Below are 14,642 nucleotides of genomic sequence, written 5' to 3' on the forward strand. Positions count from 1 at the left end.
TCTTTTTTTAAGTATCCTGCCTGTTCTGTCCAGTAATTAGCTTTAATTTAGGGACTTTACGCAGCTCATCTGGTCCTAGTGTGAAAGTGTGCTAACTTTGCGAGCGGATAATTAGGGATTCTTTTTAGGAAGCTGGTTGTTACGATCCCCTTCCGGTAGATGTTAGTTCATCGTAGGTGGTAGAAGGGAGGAGGCAGAATTCGTGCACTAGTCAGCGAACGACGCAGGCCAAACGAAAACACCAGCAGAAGCTAAAGAAGCAGAAGAGCAAAACCAGCACACCCAACATTCCAAAGGTTCCTTGGTGCTAACGATACGCGTGGAGTTGGCGTGGGCAAAATAAGGCAAAATTAAGGGGACCATCCCACGAACGCCGTCGTGGATAGGTTACATATAATTTGTCATCGATACTTTGGCCGGGCGTGTGAATTGTTGAAGCGCTTCGCGATGGAGCTGCAGTTGCAACGCAAGCAAGGTACGGCAGCTGCGGGCGCACACGCACAGCAGCGGGACGGTACAGCTGGAACCGGATCGGGCAGTGCGAGTAGCGGCTCCGGTGGTGCAATCAGCAAGAACGACAGCTACGACAGCTCGCACAGCAGCAGCAACACGGAGGATACAACCGAAACAGATGATCGACGAAGGAAGATGATGAAGAACCGTGCCAGGTAAGCGACCAGTTCATGTGGTATCCGGATGGTGATTATGCCCATACCCTAGGACAACACCCTCCAACGCGAATCTGCTGTAGGGTGGTTGTACCAAATGAAACCACAGGCCAGTCCTTGGGCAATCGAAAGAGATAGCTAACCTTTCCAGGGTGGGATGGAGCAACAGAGTTAAGTAGAACACAAAAAAACGTATTACAAAGGACAAAGCAAGCGTGTGGCTTTCCTTGCCACTGGGGTGTGTCGGTGTGTGAGTGCACCCATCTATGCACACCGTCGTTCGTGTTGCATTGCTAGGATGCATGTGTTGCGATTGGTGTTCGATGCTAGCATTGCGCGAGAAAAGAGGAACGAGATAGGGTTTCGATATGTTATCCGCCGAGTTGACACAGACGCAGACGGTCCAGACGACCGCTGTTCCCACTCGCGCCTCGTTTCCGGAACGATCAGCTTTCCTCGCCATCCTGTTGAGATGTAGTCGTCAGGCATCAGCACTGTGCGCGTCCAGCATCTCGCCGTCTCGGTAGTAGTTTACTGGGAGACTGGGTTTCTTTGTGTGCTAGGTCAGGGTTTGGTCTGGTTTATATCTTTTTTTTTGTAAACTCTTGTCTGCTAACTGCACAGACACTCGTTGCACGTCTCGTCCCTGCACGCAGTCATGGTTACCCATACTCGTGGTTGCGTTTGCTCCAATCAACTCGGTCCTGTGGGTACTTTTCTTAGTCAGCACGCGTCTCGGTTAATGAAAACGTTGTTTCTTGTGTGCTTGACGATGAAGTGAGTACGTTTTATCGTGGTGCTCAGTAGGCCTCAATTGTGGGATGTTGTTTCTATATATGGCAGGATCCCATGCACTCATGATAATTGTATCTCGTGCTTTTCAGGAACAATAGACTCATGCAGCAGCAACAGCATCAAGCGCAGCAAAACACAACGGACAGTGCAAAGGTTGCGGCAGGAAAGAAGCTGGCCGAAAACGAACGCATCACATTGATTGTGGACAACACGACTTTTTCGGTGAATGTATCGATGCTAACGGCCCAGCCAGAAACCATGCTCGGTCGAATGTTCAGCACAGGGTTTGAATTTACCCATCCGAACGAGCGGGGTGAGTACGAAGTGGCCGAAGGCATTTCGCGCACCGTGTTCCGGGCCATCCTGGAATACTATCTGTCCGGGGTGGTTCGCTGTCCACCCACCGTTTCCGTACAGGAGCTGCGGGAGGCGTGCGACTATCTGCTCATCCCGTTCAACGCTAACACAATCCGCTGCCAGAATCTGCGCGGTCTGCTGCACGAACTGTCCAACGAGGGCGCGAGCATCCAGTTCGAGGCGTTCCTGGAGCAGCTGATCCTTCCGTTGATGGTGGACGCCGCACGGCAAGGTCATCGCGAATGTCACATTGTGGTCCTGTCCGAGGGTAGGTGGACGGGATTTTTATTATACAATGCAAAGTGATAATAAATTTAAATGCCCTTCGTTCCCATTTTCCAGATGACATTATCGATTGGGACGCCGAGTACCCGCCGCAGATGGGCGAGGAAGACTGCCAAACGGTCGCAAACACGGCCATGTATCGGTTCTTTAAGTACATCGAAAACCGTGACGTCGCCAAACAGGTGCTGAAAGATCGGGGGCTGAAAAAAATTCGACTTGGAATCGAGGGCTACCCGACGTACAAGGAAAAGATCAAGCGCCGCCCTAGCGGTCGTATGGAGGTGATCTACAACTACTTGCAGCGGCCCTTTATCCATATGTCGTGGGAAAAGGAGGAAGCAAAGAGTCGTCACGTAGACTTCCAGTGCGTTAAATCCAAATCGGTTACCAATCTAGCGGAAGCAACCGCTGATCCAGCGCTAGAGCTTGATTCGGGTAAGTTCATCTTTTGCATAGTCATAAAAAAAACATTACTTAAGCACTCGTCTCGTCGAACAATCTTTCCGCAGCCGGGAATCCGCTTCCTCAGCGGCACTTTGAAATATCGCACGAACCAGAAGCAGAACCGTTTCTGCGGCCCGACGCACTTCTCGACGGCGAGGAAGGTGCCGTCGGAGGTCTGCCCAATGGGGACGACATTGGCCTACTTGGACCAGAGGAAGCGCAGTAGTGAGTAGAGGTAAATTTGGGAGCCTAGTTCCTCTACAGTGTGCCCTGAGTTCTCAACGTCTACCGGCGAGGTTTGACCCTTGTCATCTCCAATTACGGCTTCATAAAGCAGGTCACGAAAAGAACCGTAACATGCAAAAATGCGTAAAAAAAAAGAACGGCTTTTCACACAAGCACTTCACATGAATAGGAAATCCATTTAGTACCCAGGTCGTAATCTGCCGTTTTTGTGCTTGTGTTATTTCTCCGAGTTTTTTGTCCGTATGTGTCTATGTTGCCGCGTAAACCTCCTGTTTGTGGTGGTGCTCTTTAAAGGAACGACAGTTTACTTCGACTTTTGATATCATTTAATTAATTTTACACGATTTTCATATACGCTGCGCGGAACTGTTCTCCTCTTGATGTGTGATCACCATGTTACTCATATACCCGTTTGGCGCTTTAGGAATGTATATAAATTGAAACTAACACAGTATCTCCACAATTTGACGCATCGTGCGCGTTCTGGTTGTTTTGATTTCGTTACCGATTAACACACGAAGCGCTTTAATATTTACGAAGAACTCCTCTTATTTATGCGAATGTTTACGGTCCTGTTTTATAATGTCTACTCATGAAACTAATCCTGAATATCGAACAATACGTTTACGTTAATATATATATTGTTTATGCGCTTAATCACTACCAAAATGAAATCCCCTCTCCCTCCACTTCATTAACGTACATTTGTGCGATCGTTATCCTAATTTCAACGCAGATATACACACCTTTTTTATACCAAGCGAGAATAAATAAGATAATAAGCCTTTAAAAAATCGCCTATTTTGACTAGCCTGACTGTATGCTAGCATCCGATTACGATACCTAACGTTGTTAGTTACGGTTGTCAATGAACTCATATATTTTTGTTATATTTTGCTTTATTTTCACGTCGTTATAGATCTTATATACGTAGAATAAAAAAAAAACACACATTCAACGCTATCACATACTACCCCTATACCTTATCGCGGGTTTCGTCCCGTAAAGTATCGTAACGTAACAAAACGTTTCACCGACCTTGTTATCGTACTTTACTTCGAACTAACAATTTAAACCAACAACCATTTGCACACGTCCGTCGCATTATGGACACTTGTCCCACCCAACTGCCCGTTCGATGGCCATCTTCCATCGTTTATAGCGCACATCCCGTTCGTTCTCGCTGATCTGCGGTTTGAAGACGGTACTGTCGCTTTCCACGCTCACGTTTTCGATATCCCATTTGCCCACAGCACGGCCCGCGACCATTGCAGCACCCTACGGGTAAACGGAGGAAAACTTCAATACAAACCGCCTAAGCTTATCAAAACGCTTGCCTTCTTACCAGTGCCGTTGTCTCGACAAACTTTGGTTTTAGTACATCGAGCCCGATCAAATCCGCCTGCCATTGCATCATTGTTGCGTTTGCCGTCATTCCACCGTCCACTTTGAGCTTTTGCAGTGGAGTTCCGCTATCGCTATTCATCGCGTCGAGAATGTCACGCACCTGAAAGCAGACCGCTTCCAGCGCTGCACGCACAATGTGTCCGCGCTGCGTGTCTTCCGTGATGCCACAGATGACACCACGCGCTTCCGGATCCCAGTACGGCGCATACAATCCGCTGAACGCTGGCACAAAGTAAACGTCCCCATTGTTCTCCACCTCCAGTGCGGCTGATTCCGATTCTGAAGCACCCCCGATCAGGTTCAGATTATCGCGCAGCCAACCAAGCGCAGCACCGGCAACGGCAACCGAACCCTCGAGTGCGTACACTGGCAATGCATCCGGGCCCATCTGATACGCGACGGTAGAGATAAGCCCGTGGTACGAATCGATCATTGCCGTGCCGGTGTTGTACAGCAAAAAGCAACCCGTCCCGTACGTGGCCTTTGCTCGCCCACGCGTTAAACATTCCTGGCCCACTAGGGCCGATTGCTGATCGCCCAAGCAACCTGCCAGTGGGATGTTTTTCAGTGGATTAAACTTTATTAACCCGTAAACTTCCGAGCTTGAGCGTATTTCTGGCAAAATTTCAACCGGCACGTCGAAAAACTTCATCAGCACTTTATCATACTTCAACGTCTCGATGTTCATCAGCATTGTGCGCGATGCGTTCGAAACATCCGTAATATGTGCGCCCCCATCGGAACCACCGGTTAAATTCCATATCAGCCAGGTGTCGACCGTACCGAACAGACAGTTTCCACTGCGAATAGCGGCTTTTACCTTCGGCACGTTGTCGATTAGCCAGCGCAGCTTGACGGCGGAAAAGTACGGCGACAGCGGTAGCCCACAGAGTGGTTTGAGGTAGTTTTTGTTTTTCGTCTTGTTCGGAACCGTCTCGAGCAACTGATCGACCGTGGAGGACGTTCGCATGTCCTGCCAAACGATCGCATTATATAACGGTTCGCCGGTCGTCCGATCCCAAACGATGGTGGTTTCGCGCTGGTTTGTTACACCGATGGCCACGATATCGTTCTGCGGATCTCCTCCGAGCTCGATCAGTTTATCCAATGTCCGCTCGATACACTCATACACGACGCTCAAGATTTCGTTCGGATCCTGCTCAACCCAACCCTCTTGTGGGCACATCAAGCGCAGCTCTTTCTGATGGAAGCAAACCACTTCGGCCGTTTCGGCACGGAATAGAAGAAATCGCGCCGAACTGGTACCCTCGTCAATCGAACCGACCAAGTCTCCGAATTTTTTCATCCCACTAGCCATTGTTCCGTGTTGCTGAAATGGATTACGTTTACCTTCTGCAATGTAACGATGTGGGTACAAAGTTCACCCGAAACGGACTCCTTATTTCTTCACAAAACCGTTGATTGGCACTTTGACTATGTGCCCGGCGTTCCCCCAGCAACCTTCCTAATCCGATTACAGCACGAAAGTATCTAATCTCTGCGGTATGCAGAGAGGCCCGCCAGAGTCCGTCGTTTGGTAGGAATCGATCGGGCGCCCTATCTTATCTGAGTGTAGTAAAGCTTATCGAGAGTTTCCTCTTTACAATCGGGTGTGATTCTTCGTGAAGGTAAACACAGTCATTCCTTTCGCGCACGATCAACCGGACGACGGCGTTCAAGTATCACAACGTTTTCTAACAAACATTATCCGTTGCTTAAATAGTCCATCAAACGATGGCATAATTATTACTGCAATTAGAGAGGAATGTCAGCTTTTATTGTACAATGTTGCGCGGTAATTTCGCGTACGATATTTACTTCTCGCGACGAACTCGTGTAGAAACAGCTGTCAGTGTGTATGTTTTGTTTGTTTATCACGAAACGTCAAATGTGCTGATGTTAAGCGCCTACTACACGTGCGAAGCAAAGTGGCGAGAACGTAGCGATATCAAATCGATGGAATGCGGCAGACAAAAGTGCATTCGATGTGCGTCCTACAACTGGGCAAAAAAAAACCCTATATCAGTTACTTCACGTTTACAGATTTCTATTTTTCGTTCAAACATTTAGCATAGAACATTGTACATAACGCCTTTGGACATTTCTTCGTATTCTAATTCCATACACTATCACCTACCGATACGACTCATTTGCATTTTACTGTACATTCAAAAAACTTTTTGAGTAGAATGGCAGCAGTGAAGATGAAGCAATTGACTACAATTGAAGATGAAGAAGTTTTTCACTAAACATGTATATAAACAAGATGCAAACTTATTCGGTACCTTATAATAATATATCGTTAAGTAACCGAGATCGCCAGCTGGTACATATTTACAGGTTATTAAAAAGTACTCATTAAACGTATTAATAACACAACAAACACATTACAGTAAAAATTACGCAAATCCACACACACACACGTGCTCTGTACATCCTCGCCAAAAAGTGAAATGTGTAGATGCGAAGAAAGTTCCATTACAGGTCTAATCTACAGATGGGTACAATTGACAAAAAATCGGAGTTAATCCCGAAAATTTTTCGATCCCGTTCTGCGTGGTTGGTGCGATCAGTACCGTCGAAAGCGCCCGAAATTTTAACGGGCGGAACTGGCAGTTATTTGGCTCCGGGGTCGGAATCACAATAGTTGAATTTGGTGTGGAACCGTGAGTAACAAGAGAATCCATCTCTAATTTCCTCCTTTCAAATCAATCTCCTTAAGATTCTAAATTCTAGAGACCGGAATTCTTACGATGCAGTTATTGAGTTTCCGATAGCAAGGGCCTTTTTACTAATTTTTTGGTTGATAAAGCGCGAATAGAGTGATCCTCCTGGATTACGTCTGCTGGGACCGCGAGGAATGTAGTAAGTTGTCTGTAATGAGCACAAAATTGTTTTCTCATCAACAAAAAAGGATGATGTTAATGGTCCGACAAAATATTACCACATTTTCGTGCGGAAACAGTGTAGTAATACAGTACGCATAGTTTTCCAGATGCGGTGTAGTAATTTTCGTCCCGTTTGCCATATGATAGTCAATAATGATGGCCGACAGCTGGTACTGTAACGATTTTCCCAACACACCGAGGCATCCCATCGAGAGGATGGAACGTCCAAAAGATGTGCTGTTCAGCACATCCTTTAACGTGTTCGGTGTCATAGGCCATCGGTACGTTCGATAGAACAATGGGTCACTTTCAGGCTGTGTGGGGACCTCCTTTTCATTTAACAACTGTGGCGACGGTGGAAAACAATCCACCAAGTGCTGGGACGATGATTGATGGTCTTTCAGTGAATTTTCCCCCAACGAATCGTGCGATTCGTTGGGACGCTTGCGACAGTACAACGCTTTGATGCTCTTGCACGGTAGGCCTATCTCTTCGCGCCACGCGAGAAATGCTTCCCGAAAGATGATCTTCCAACCGAGGGGCTTTCCATCGAAAAGGATGTCCACGTCTTCGATGCGCATTTTGTGCAAACATTCAACGTTTATCTGTTGTGCTGTAACCGAGAGGTAATCATAAAACTAACTGGAAAACGTGGAAAACGCATACATACCTTCCAGTAGATCCACTGTTTCTTCCGGCACCTTTAACTTTAAGATGCACAGCAACCGTAAATCTTGTTGCTGTGCTTGTAGCTGCTGCATATCATCGTTCCCATCGGCCACAAGACTGTTGAACAGTTCCGACTCTTCGGTGATCGGTTCACATTTCACCATAATGTTACCATTCATTGCTGCGTTTAGCAGTACGAAGTGCTATCGCACTGGCAGGTGCTAAAATCGAAGAAAAGACAATATTCTTCTCGTACTGCGGCAATCAAACGAAATGCACAACAATGTGTCTTCTTCTTCTTCTTCATCGTAGCCTCTCCTATGAGATTTGACGTCTCATATTCAGAGGCAAACCCCCTAGGGTTGAAAGAGCGGACTGGTGTCCATTTCTCTTGTGTTTTGAATGTGGTGGCTTAAAGTGCCCGGTTGATTTCTTCTTCCATTGTGGTCGACAGTTTCATTTTATGCTTGTTTCCTTGAGCCTTTTTTTTGTTATGTTTTTTATGTGCGGTTTTTACCCGGGTCATAGCGGTGCGTTATAATAGCGTATCTTGGGGACTGCCTGTAGTTTTTTTTGTTTGCTTGAAGTCCTGTCAAAACATTTGCCGATGGGGGAAAATGACAGTTGAAACAGTGTTGCCAGTTTGTAGCTTTGTTTTGAAAACATTCGAAATCGTTCCGCGTTTGCAGCAGATGTGCTAATGGTCATTTGAAAATTCGATTTTTACTGAATTATTTGCACCAGAAGCAAATGTTAATTAAACGACTGTTTAACATGTATGTTGTCCAATTTACGATCCATATTCTACTTTTTATCATTTTTATCCGTCGCAATGTGTCGCAGGCCAAGCCTCCAAAACGAGCGTGCAACTGCTCTTTGTACTACCCCTATCAAGACCCAAATTTGCGTTTTTACAACTCAGTAGGTATTGGGGGAGCTGTACTCTCGCTATCAGTGCGCGCGATGATCCGCGTGAATCGTAGCGATGTGTGCGTGCGTAAATCGACGAATCGCGAAAAGGTCCCCACCTTGATAGAACGAGCCGCTCAGTACACTTGTTGCAAGCGTTTCGATCGAACGAAAGCGAACTGCTGAACCCTTCTAGTCGTGAGCGCATATTACCGTTGGTATATTATCGACCTTGCTTAGCATCACCGAAACCAGTGCCAACTACCTTTAGCTTGCTCCCGCTATCAATTTCATCGGATCTTTTTTTTTCGCAAGGTTCCACGGGACACACAACACGCGTTTCTCGCCCCTCCAGTGTCCGTGTGTGTATTAGTGTGTTTACGTCTTTTGGTACCGAACCAGACCAGAAAGGGCAAAATGTCAGCAATACGCAACCTGACAACCGTGGCAAGATTTCTGTCCCGAAGGCAGACACCAAATCAACGGTTGTGGGGTGGTTCTTTCATCGTGCCCGCCCGCTCTATGCAACACTATCCGATCGATGAGTCTCTGTTCGGACTGACTGAGGATCAGCAACAGGTAATCGTGTGGCATGCAGTTCAATGTGCTTGGATGTATCCAATTGAAATGTAACCTTTGCTTATCACTTACTTAACAGTTGCGCCAGACCGTGTTCAACTTTGCGCAGAAAGAGTTGGCCCCCTTTGCGCAGGAGATCGACAAGCAGAATGAGTTCAAGTAAGATTCCAGTAGCAACACTGTCTTCGGAACTGTAGCACGCACGCATAAACAATATTGCGTAACATGAATAGAAGTTCTCATTCCATACATCGTGGTAGGCGTACACCGAAAAAAGTCATAGATCTAGGTCAACTAGATCGTTAATGCTATTGCTTTGGCTTACTAGACTTATCGATAATGGGTAGAGAGTGTGTGACCCGATGGTTTAATGGTGCCGGTTTTTACAAGACCTATTTTTGCATCCGTTTTGCAGGGAATTCCGCAGCTTTTGGCGTAAGCTAGGTGAACTCGGAGTGCTCGGTGTGACAGTGAAACCAGAATACGGAGGACTCGGCGGATCCTACCTTGACCATTGCATCGTAAACGAAGAAATATCGCGTGCATCAGGTTCGATCGCATTGTCGTACGGTGCTCACTCGAACCTGTGCGTGAATCAAATTCATCGCAATGGTACGGAAGAGCAGAAGGCGCATTACCTTCCCAAACTGTGCAGTGGCGAACATGTCGGTGCACTGGCTATGTCCGAGGCGGGTGCCGGTAGTGATGTCGTGTCGATGAAGCTGCGTGCCGATAAGCATGGTGACTATTACGTGTTGAATGGTACCAAATTCTGGATCACCAACGGACCAAATGCGGACACGTACATCATTTATGCGAAGACGGACATGAACGCTAAACCGCAGCACGGCATTACGGCTTTCATTGTGGAGCGTGGAACGGCCGGATTTTCGCAAGGTCCGTCACTGGATAAACTCGGTATCCGCGGTAGCCCAACCGGTGAGCTAATTTTCGAAGATGTGAAGGTACCAGTCGCGAACATTCTAGGAGGACTGAACAAGGGTGTGTATGTGCTGATGTCCGGGTTGGATCTGGAACGTCTCGTGCTGGCCGCGGGTCCGGTCGGACTTATGCAGGCGGCCTGCGATGTAGCGTTCGAGTATGCGCACACGCGCAAACAGTTCAACACACGCATCGGTGAGTTCCAGCTGTTGCAAGGCAAGTTGGCAGACATGTACACGACGATGAATGCATGCCGTGCGTATCTGTACTCCGTCGCACGTGCCTGCGATGGTGGTAAGGCCAATCCGAAGGACTGTGCCGGGGTGATTCTATACTGTGCCGAGAAAGCAACCCAAGTCGCACTGGATGCCATCCAAATTCTTGGCGGTAACGGATACATTAACGATTATCCAACCGGACGCATCATGCGTGACTGCAAGCTGTACGAAATTGGGGCCGGTACGTCCGAAATTCGGCGTATGGTAATTGGGCGCGCACTGAACAAGGAGTACCAGTGATACCAGAGTGTACGATTGATCTGACCGATGAGTGTACCAAGTACAAGCAAACAGAATACTGACGCTGCCACAGGATGGTTAAGGAAAGCGAAAACGAAAATTCCAATCAAAACCTAAAGTGCATTTACTAGGCATTAGTAACCTTCGTATACGTTTTATAAAAACGTTGTTGAAAAATAAAGTCTTTTCAATTATTTCTATAAAGAAGGAATCTTTTATTCCAAATAAATTGAACGAAAAACTACATTGCCTGTCACATACCCATTACGAATAGGTAATGTTGAAGAATGTAATAAAATAATTAAAACAAATCTTCCGGCTGTTCCAAACTCTCGCTAGAGTTTGACCTACCGAAGGTAAAATCAAACGTATCCATATCGTCCCCACTTCCGGTGCTTTTACCGCTGCTAGGTTTCTTCTTCTGTCCCTTGCTCCGTGTAATCCGGCCTGGATTCATAGAGAGAAAGTCCAGAGCGTCGTCCACGATCGCTTCCGGTTCCGGCCGGAGATCGTCGGAAAAGTTCATATCAAATTCACAGCTGCCACTTTGCATGCCAAAGTCCAGTGAATTGTTGCTCGTGGAGGATTCCTCATCCTGGGTGTCCCCATCCGAATCCACCTCCATCGGCGTTGGTTCATTGCTGTCTGCCGGAGGTTTATGCCCGACCGGCTTGGGTTGATTTGTGCTTGCCGGTGAAAGCAGTTTCATGGAACGAGTTCTTTTTGGCGGTTCCGGTTGCTTTTGCTGCTCGACATGCTTTTTCTCTAGCTGCCCACGTTGCTGATACTGCTGTTGCATAACAGATTGCGGCTCTCGCTTATTTTTCAACGGATTGCTGACAATACCGGCGATATTTCCAATTGCTCTGTTGGCCGGTGTGCGGAAACGGGACTGAGATGAACCGGTGTTCATCTCTTGTCCCTTTTTTCCATCCTGTTGACCGACTGCTGTTGTCGGTGCGGCCTTCTTTTCTAAGGTAGGAGATTCTTTTCGACCTGTTTCGTGTTGGGCTGTCATGGATGGTTTTTTGCGCGATGCTTTATGTTGCAGGTTAGCCACATTTTCGTTAGATTGCTTCTGCAACGGTTTTGGCGTTGCTAGAATAACGCGCTGTTTATATTTTTCACGATTTTCGTGAGCGGGTGCCTTTTCAACATCATTACTAACCACTTGCTGGACGACTTTTTCCGTTACATCATTCAGTTTTGATCTCTTTGTGGCAGTAGGCACATCGCAAGAATACCCCGAAAATGGTGTATTGCACGAACCTTCCTCGTTACCTTTTTGGGACGATTTTTTCAGCACGTCTGCATTTTGCGCGCTCTGTTTGCCACACTTTCCGACGTTGTGTTGTTTTACGTCCTTCAGCTGATACTTGCTCGTGTTAATGGTACTGAGATGCGTTAAAATGTCTGGAAAATCGTTCGGATTCTTGAAATTGAGATCCAACCGCAAGTCCATACTGACGCTACCAAGGTTCCAATCGATTGAGTCAAACATAGGAGCGCTGTTGGTATCCCTGTCGTTTTCACCAGCCCCGGCATCTTTTTTCCCATCCTCCGAGCGTAAATCCGCATCACTGGACTGGTCGTCGTGCAGCTCGTCACGATACTGCTTAGTGATTTCGGTCAACTTCATCCGTAGTTCTTCCGCCTTTTCCAATCCTTCGCCGATGCAGATCAACGTGTTTGCTATCTCGTCATGCTTGCGCTCGAGCATTTCGCCGCGCTTTTTCATAATTTCTTTGCCAGCAGCCTCCAGCTTTGACATATCCTTCTGTTCCGACAGTAAGGTGGCCTTTTCGCGCTCCCACAGTTTCACTACGCGCGTACCAGCGAGCTTCGCACGTACCTGTTCTTGAAGCCGCAACACACCTTGTAGCTTCTGCAGCTCTGCCTGTTCAATCAGCGCCTGTCGCGAATTGCCAAGCATCGTGTATTCGTAGCATAGCTGCTGCAATCCCTGCGATGTTTCCTGCTGCTTCTCTACCACCTGGCGAATGGTGGAATGGTAATCCTCGGCGAGTTGTTCTCCGAACGCGTCGCTTCCATACCGGCACATACCTTGTTTGAGTGCGTACAATCCTGTAAAATATGCACAAACGGTGAATAAAACTCCATCAAAGCGCTGCGCCAAACAGACTCACCCAAATTCAAACTACGCAAACTGTCCCGGTACGTTTTTCGCAGCTCGATCTGTTTGTGAAGTTCCGCCAAATGCTCGCGCTCGCTGAACGAAACATCAGTCAGTTGAGAAACCGAATAACTCGCCTACAAAAAGACATAAAACGGGGACACATTCTAATTTCCTTGTGACTTCTATACAATCCGATGCTTACCATGTACTGAGATATGATTTGTTTCGCTTCCAACCGCGCAGCATCCTCCATCTTGGACCACAATCAACAACGCAATGGCATGAAAATGAACCGGCACAGCGTTGCCGGGTTCCAGAAGTGCAAAACAAGAAAATACTTGTTTTGTACTAAAAGTGGTTACTTCGATTGAATGCTTTGAATCCGATCGTTGATATTTTAGTACACAATTGCACCTTTGTTGTTTTCATTTAGATTCCCTCTTTCGCTGCAATATTTTTGTCTTGTATTGTAAATTTTCTTTTGTAGGGGAAACTTTTAACATGCCGTTTAAATTATTTTATACAGAATAAGGTTTAAATAATGTTTTCAGGATTTCGTCAGTTCGAATACAGAGAACACAGAACTCAACTAACGAGTAAACACGTTTGTAAATTTATTTGTTGTGTCATTTCGGATAAAATTTTGGAGTACCCTGTATTTTAGTTTGAACCCGTTTTAATCGATGATCGATTCAATCGATAATTTAACCTTCACTTCAATGACCCGGCATCTACCCGGTTTGCCAGATACAATCCCGGTTCGAAATCCTGGCCGGTTCCAAAAATCTTACCCGTTTCGAATACAAACAAAAAACTAATGAAAAGTAATTTTAAGATTCTGATTTTTTGAAGTAGGCACCAAGGCCGAATACACCCCGAGTAAGGTGTCCTTTCTCTGTTCGGAGAAGGATAAGTTTCCAAATTGGTGTGAATGGTAAACCATAGGTAATGTTACCAATAAGCTATAATTAGCTCAAGAACAGTAAAAATAAATAAGAAAAAATTGGATACAGCTTCACTGAAAGTATAAGACCATAACTGGCCATAGGCTCTTCTACTCAACTATTCAGTCACGTCTTCGGTGTGCAGAGTGGTAACATGTTTCTGCATATCCAGACTTGGGTACACGGGTTAGTCCCAACCCCTTGGGCGGATGGTGGCACATGGCAAAATAGGAAGTGGCTGGGTAGTCCAGGTTTATGGGCTACCTGTACGGGGACGGAGGGACAAACGCTAAACTAAGCTGTCACTTTGCCTTCCAGAGGTACTTGGCGGCTTGAGCGCAGAACCAGTCGCCCTGCCTCAAATACTTCATGCGGCGGAAAATCTCGGTTTGGAAATTAACGAGGCACCACCAGCGGCTCTGTTAGCAAATACTAACTAACGCAAGAGAAAAGTACAAATAGATGAGCGTACATTCGAAATCCTACAAAATTTTCCCTCTCTAGGGTCAAAAGTAATTGTTGTCAGGCGTTTAGATGCTGGCTGCCAACCGGTCTTTCTACAGTCTGAAGCAACTTATCTACTCAAAACACCGGTCTCGACGAATGAAGCTGGGACTATGTAGAACTTATGTAGTCTCAGTACTCACACACGCCTCTGATTAGACCAGTGGGCTGGTCATATCATGAGAATGGCACCGGACGACCCAGCCCGTAAAGTCCCTTTAGGTCGTCCACGTGGACAGAGGAGGCGCGGTATGTTCAAATTAAGATTGAGTGATGGCGTTGATGCGTCGGCTAGAAGAGTCGGGATAATGGATTTGGATGACAACTGCAGCTGACCAAGACCGCGAAGC

General features: G+C 46.7%; 5 protein-coding genes across 5 annotated transcripts; 2 read left to right on the forward strand and 3 right to left on the reverse strand.

The window, feature by feature from the left end:
- The first annotated feature begins 447 nt into the window (after positions 1-447).
- Positions 448-2,775, forward strand: LOC128712230 (BTB/POZ domain-containing protein 10). Its single transcript, XM_053807125.1, has 4 exons — positions 448-668; positions 1,553-2,088; positions 2,163-2,540; positions 2,615-2,775. The coding sequence occupies exons 1-4, from the start codon at positions 448-450 to the stop codon at positions 2,773-2,775; spliced, it is 1,296 nt and encodes a 431-aa protein (XP_053663100.1).
- Positions 2,776-3,899: 1,124 nt separating this feature from the next.
- Positions 3,900-5,520, reverse strand: LOC128710815 (glycerol kinase). The gene is made up of 2 exons (XM_053805668.1): positions 4,141-5,520; positions 3,900-4,073 (listed from the first exon to the last, which is right to left on the reverse strand). Exons 1-2 carry the CDS (start codon positions 5,518-5,520, stop codon positions 3,900-3,902), a joined length of 1,554 nt encoding a protein of 517 aa, XP_053661643.1.
- A 1,430-nt stretch (positions 5,521-6,950) lies between these two features.
- LOC128715201 (uncharacterized) lies at positions 6,951-7,938 on the reverse strand. The gene is made up of 3 exons (XM_053810083.1): positions 7,761-7,938; positions 7,147-7,703; positions 6,951-7,076 (listed from the first exon to the last, which is right to left on the reverse strand). Exons 1-3 carry the CDS (start codon positions 7,936-7,938, stop codon positions 6,951-6,953), a joined length of 861 nt encoding a protein of 286 aa, XP_053666058.1.
- Positions 7,939-9,085: 1,147 nt separating this feature from the next.
- On the forward strand, positions 9,086-10,707 carry LOC128713683 (isovaleryl-CoA dehydrogenase, mitochondrial). The gene is made up of 3 exons (XM_053808547.1): positions 9,086-9,247; positions 9,327-9,406; positions 9,663-10,707. The coding sequence occupies exons 1-3, from the start codon at positions 9,086-9,088 to the stop codon at positions 10,705-10,707; spliced, it is 1,287 nt and encodes a 428-aa protein (XP_053664522.1).
- Positions 10,708-11,008: 301 nt separating this feature from the next.
- On the reverse strand, positions 11,009-13,103 carry LOC128715179 (uncharacterized). Its single transcript, XM_053810061.1, has 3 exons — positions 13,047-13,103; positions 12,855-12,978; positions 11,009-12,792 (listed from the first exon to the last, which is right to left on the reverse strand). Exons 1-3 carry the CDS (start codon positions 13,095-13,097, stop codon positions 11,009-11,011), a joined length of 1,959 nt encoding a protein of 652 aa, XP_053666036.1. The 5' UTR covers positions 13,098-13,103.
- Positions 13,104-14,642: the final 1,539 nt, after the last annotated feature.

Source organism: Anopheles marshallii, chromosome 3 (assembly GCF_943734725.1).
Source record: "Anopheles marshallii chromosome 3, idAnoMarsDA_429_01, whole genome shotgun sequence".
Lineage (NCBI taxonomy): Eukaryota > Metazoa > Arthropoda > Insecta > Diptera > Culicidae > Anopheles > Anopheles marshallii.

Bases quoted from the DNA above. Each gene is read 5' to 3' on its own strand.
- LOC128715201 (XM_053810083.1), bottom strand. From the start codon at position 7,938: ATGAATGGTAACATTATGGTGAAATGTGAACCGATCACCGAAGAGTCG. The intron at 7,704-7,760 runs GTATGTATGCGT...TCTCGGTTACAG, and splicing joins AACAGTGGATCTACTGGAAG to CACAACAGATAAACGTTGAA. The intron at 7,077-7,146 runs GTAATATTTTGT...TGCTCATTACAG, and splicing joins TGTTTCCGCACGAAAATGTG to ACAACTTACTACATTCCTCG.
- LOC128712230 (XM_053807125.1), top strand. From the start codon at position 448: ATGGAGCTGCAGTTGCAACGCAAGCAAGGTACGGCAGCTGCGGGCGCA. The intron at 669-1,552 runs GTAAGCGACCAG...CGTGCTTTTCAG, and splicing joins ATGATGAAGAACCGTGCCAG to GAACAATAGACTCATGCAGC. The intron at 2,089-2,162 runs GTAGGTGGACGG...CCCATTTTCCAG, and splicing joins CATTGTGGTCCTGTCCGAGG to ATGACATTATCGATTGGGAC.
- LOC128710815 (XM_053805668.1), bottom strand. From the start codon at position 5,520: ATGGCTAGTGGGATGAAAAAATTCGGAGACTTGGTCGGTTCGATTGAC. The intron at 4,074-4,140 runs GTAAGAAGGCAA...GTTTACCCGTAG, and splicing joins TTGTCGAGACAACGGCACTG to GGTGCTGCAATGGTCGCGGG.
- LOC128713683 (XM_053808547.1), top strand. From the start codon at position 9,086: ATGTCAGCAATACGCAACCTGACAACCGTGGCAAGATTTCTGTCCCGA. The intron at 9,248-9,326 runs GTAATCGTGTGG...CTTACTTAACAG, and splicing joins TGACTGAGGATCAGCAACAG to TTGCGCCAGACCGTGTTCAA. The intron at 9,407-9,662 runs GTAAGATTCCAG...TCCGTTTTGCAG, and splicing joins GACAAGCAGAATGAGTTCAA to GGAATTCCGCAGCTTTTGGC.
- LOC128715179 (XM_053810061.1), bottom strand. From the start codon at position 13,097: ATGGAGGATGCTGCGCGGTTGGAAGCGAAACAAATCATATCTCAGTAC. The intron at 12,979-13,046 runs GTAAGCATCGGA...GTCTTTTTGTAG, and splicing joins AAATCATATCTCAGTACATG to GCGAGTTATTCGGTTTCTCA. The intron at 12,793-12,854 runs GTGAGTCTGTTT...CATATTTTACAG, and splicing joins TTTGCGTAGTTTGAATTTGG to GATTGTACGCACTCAAACAA.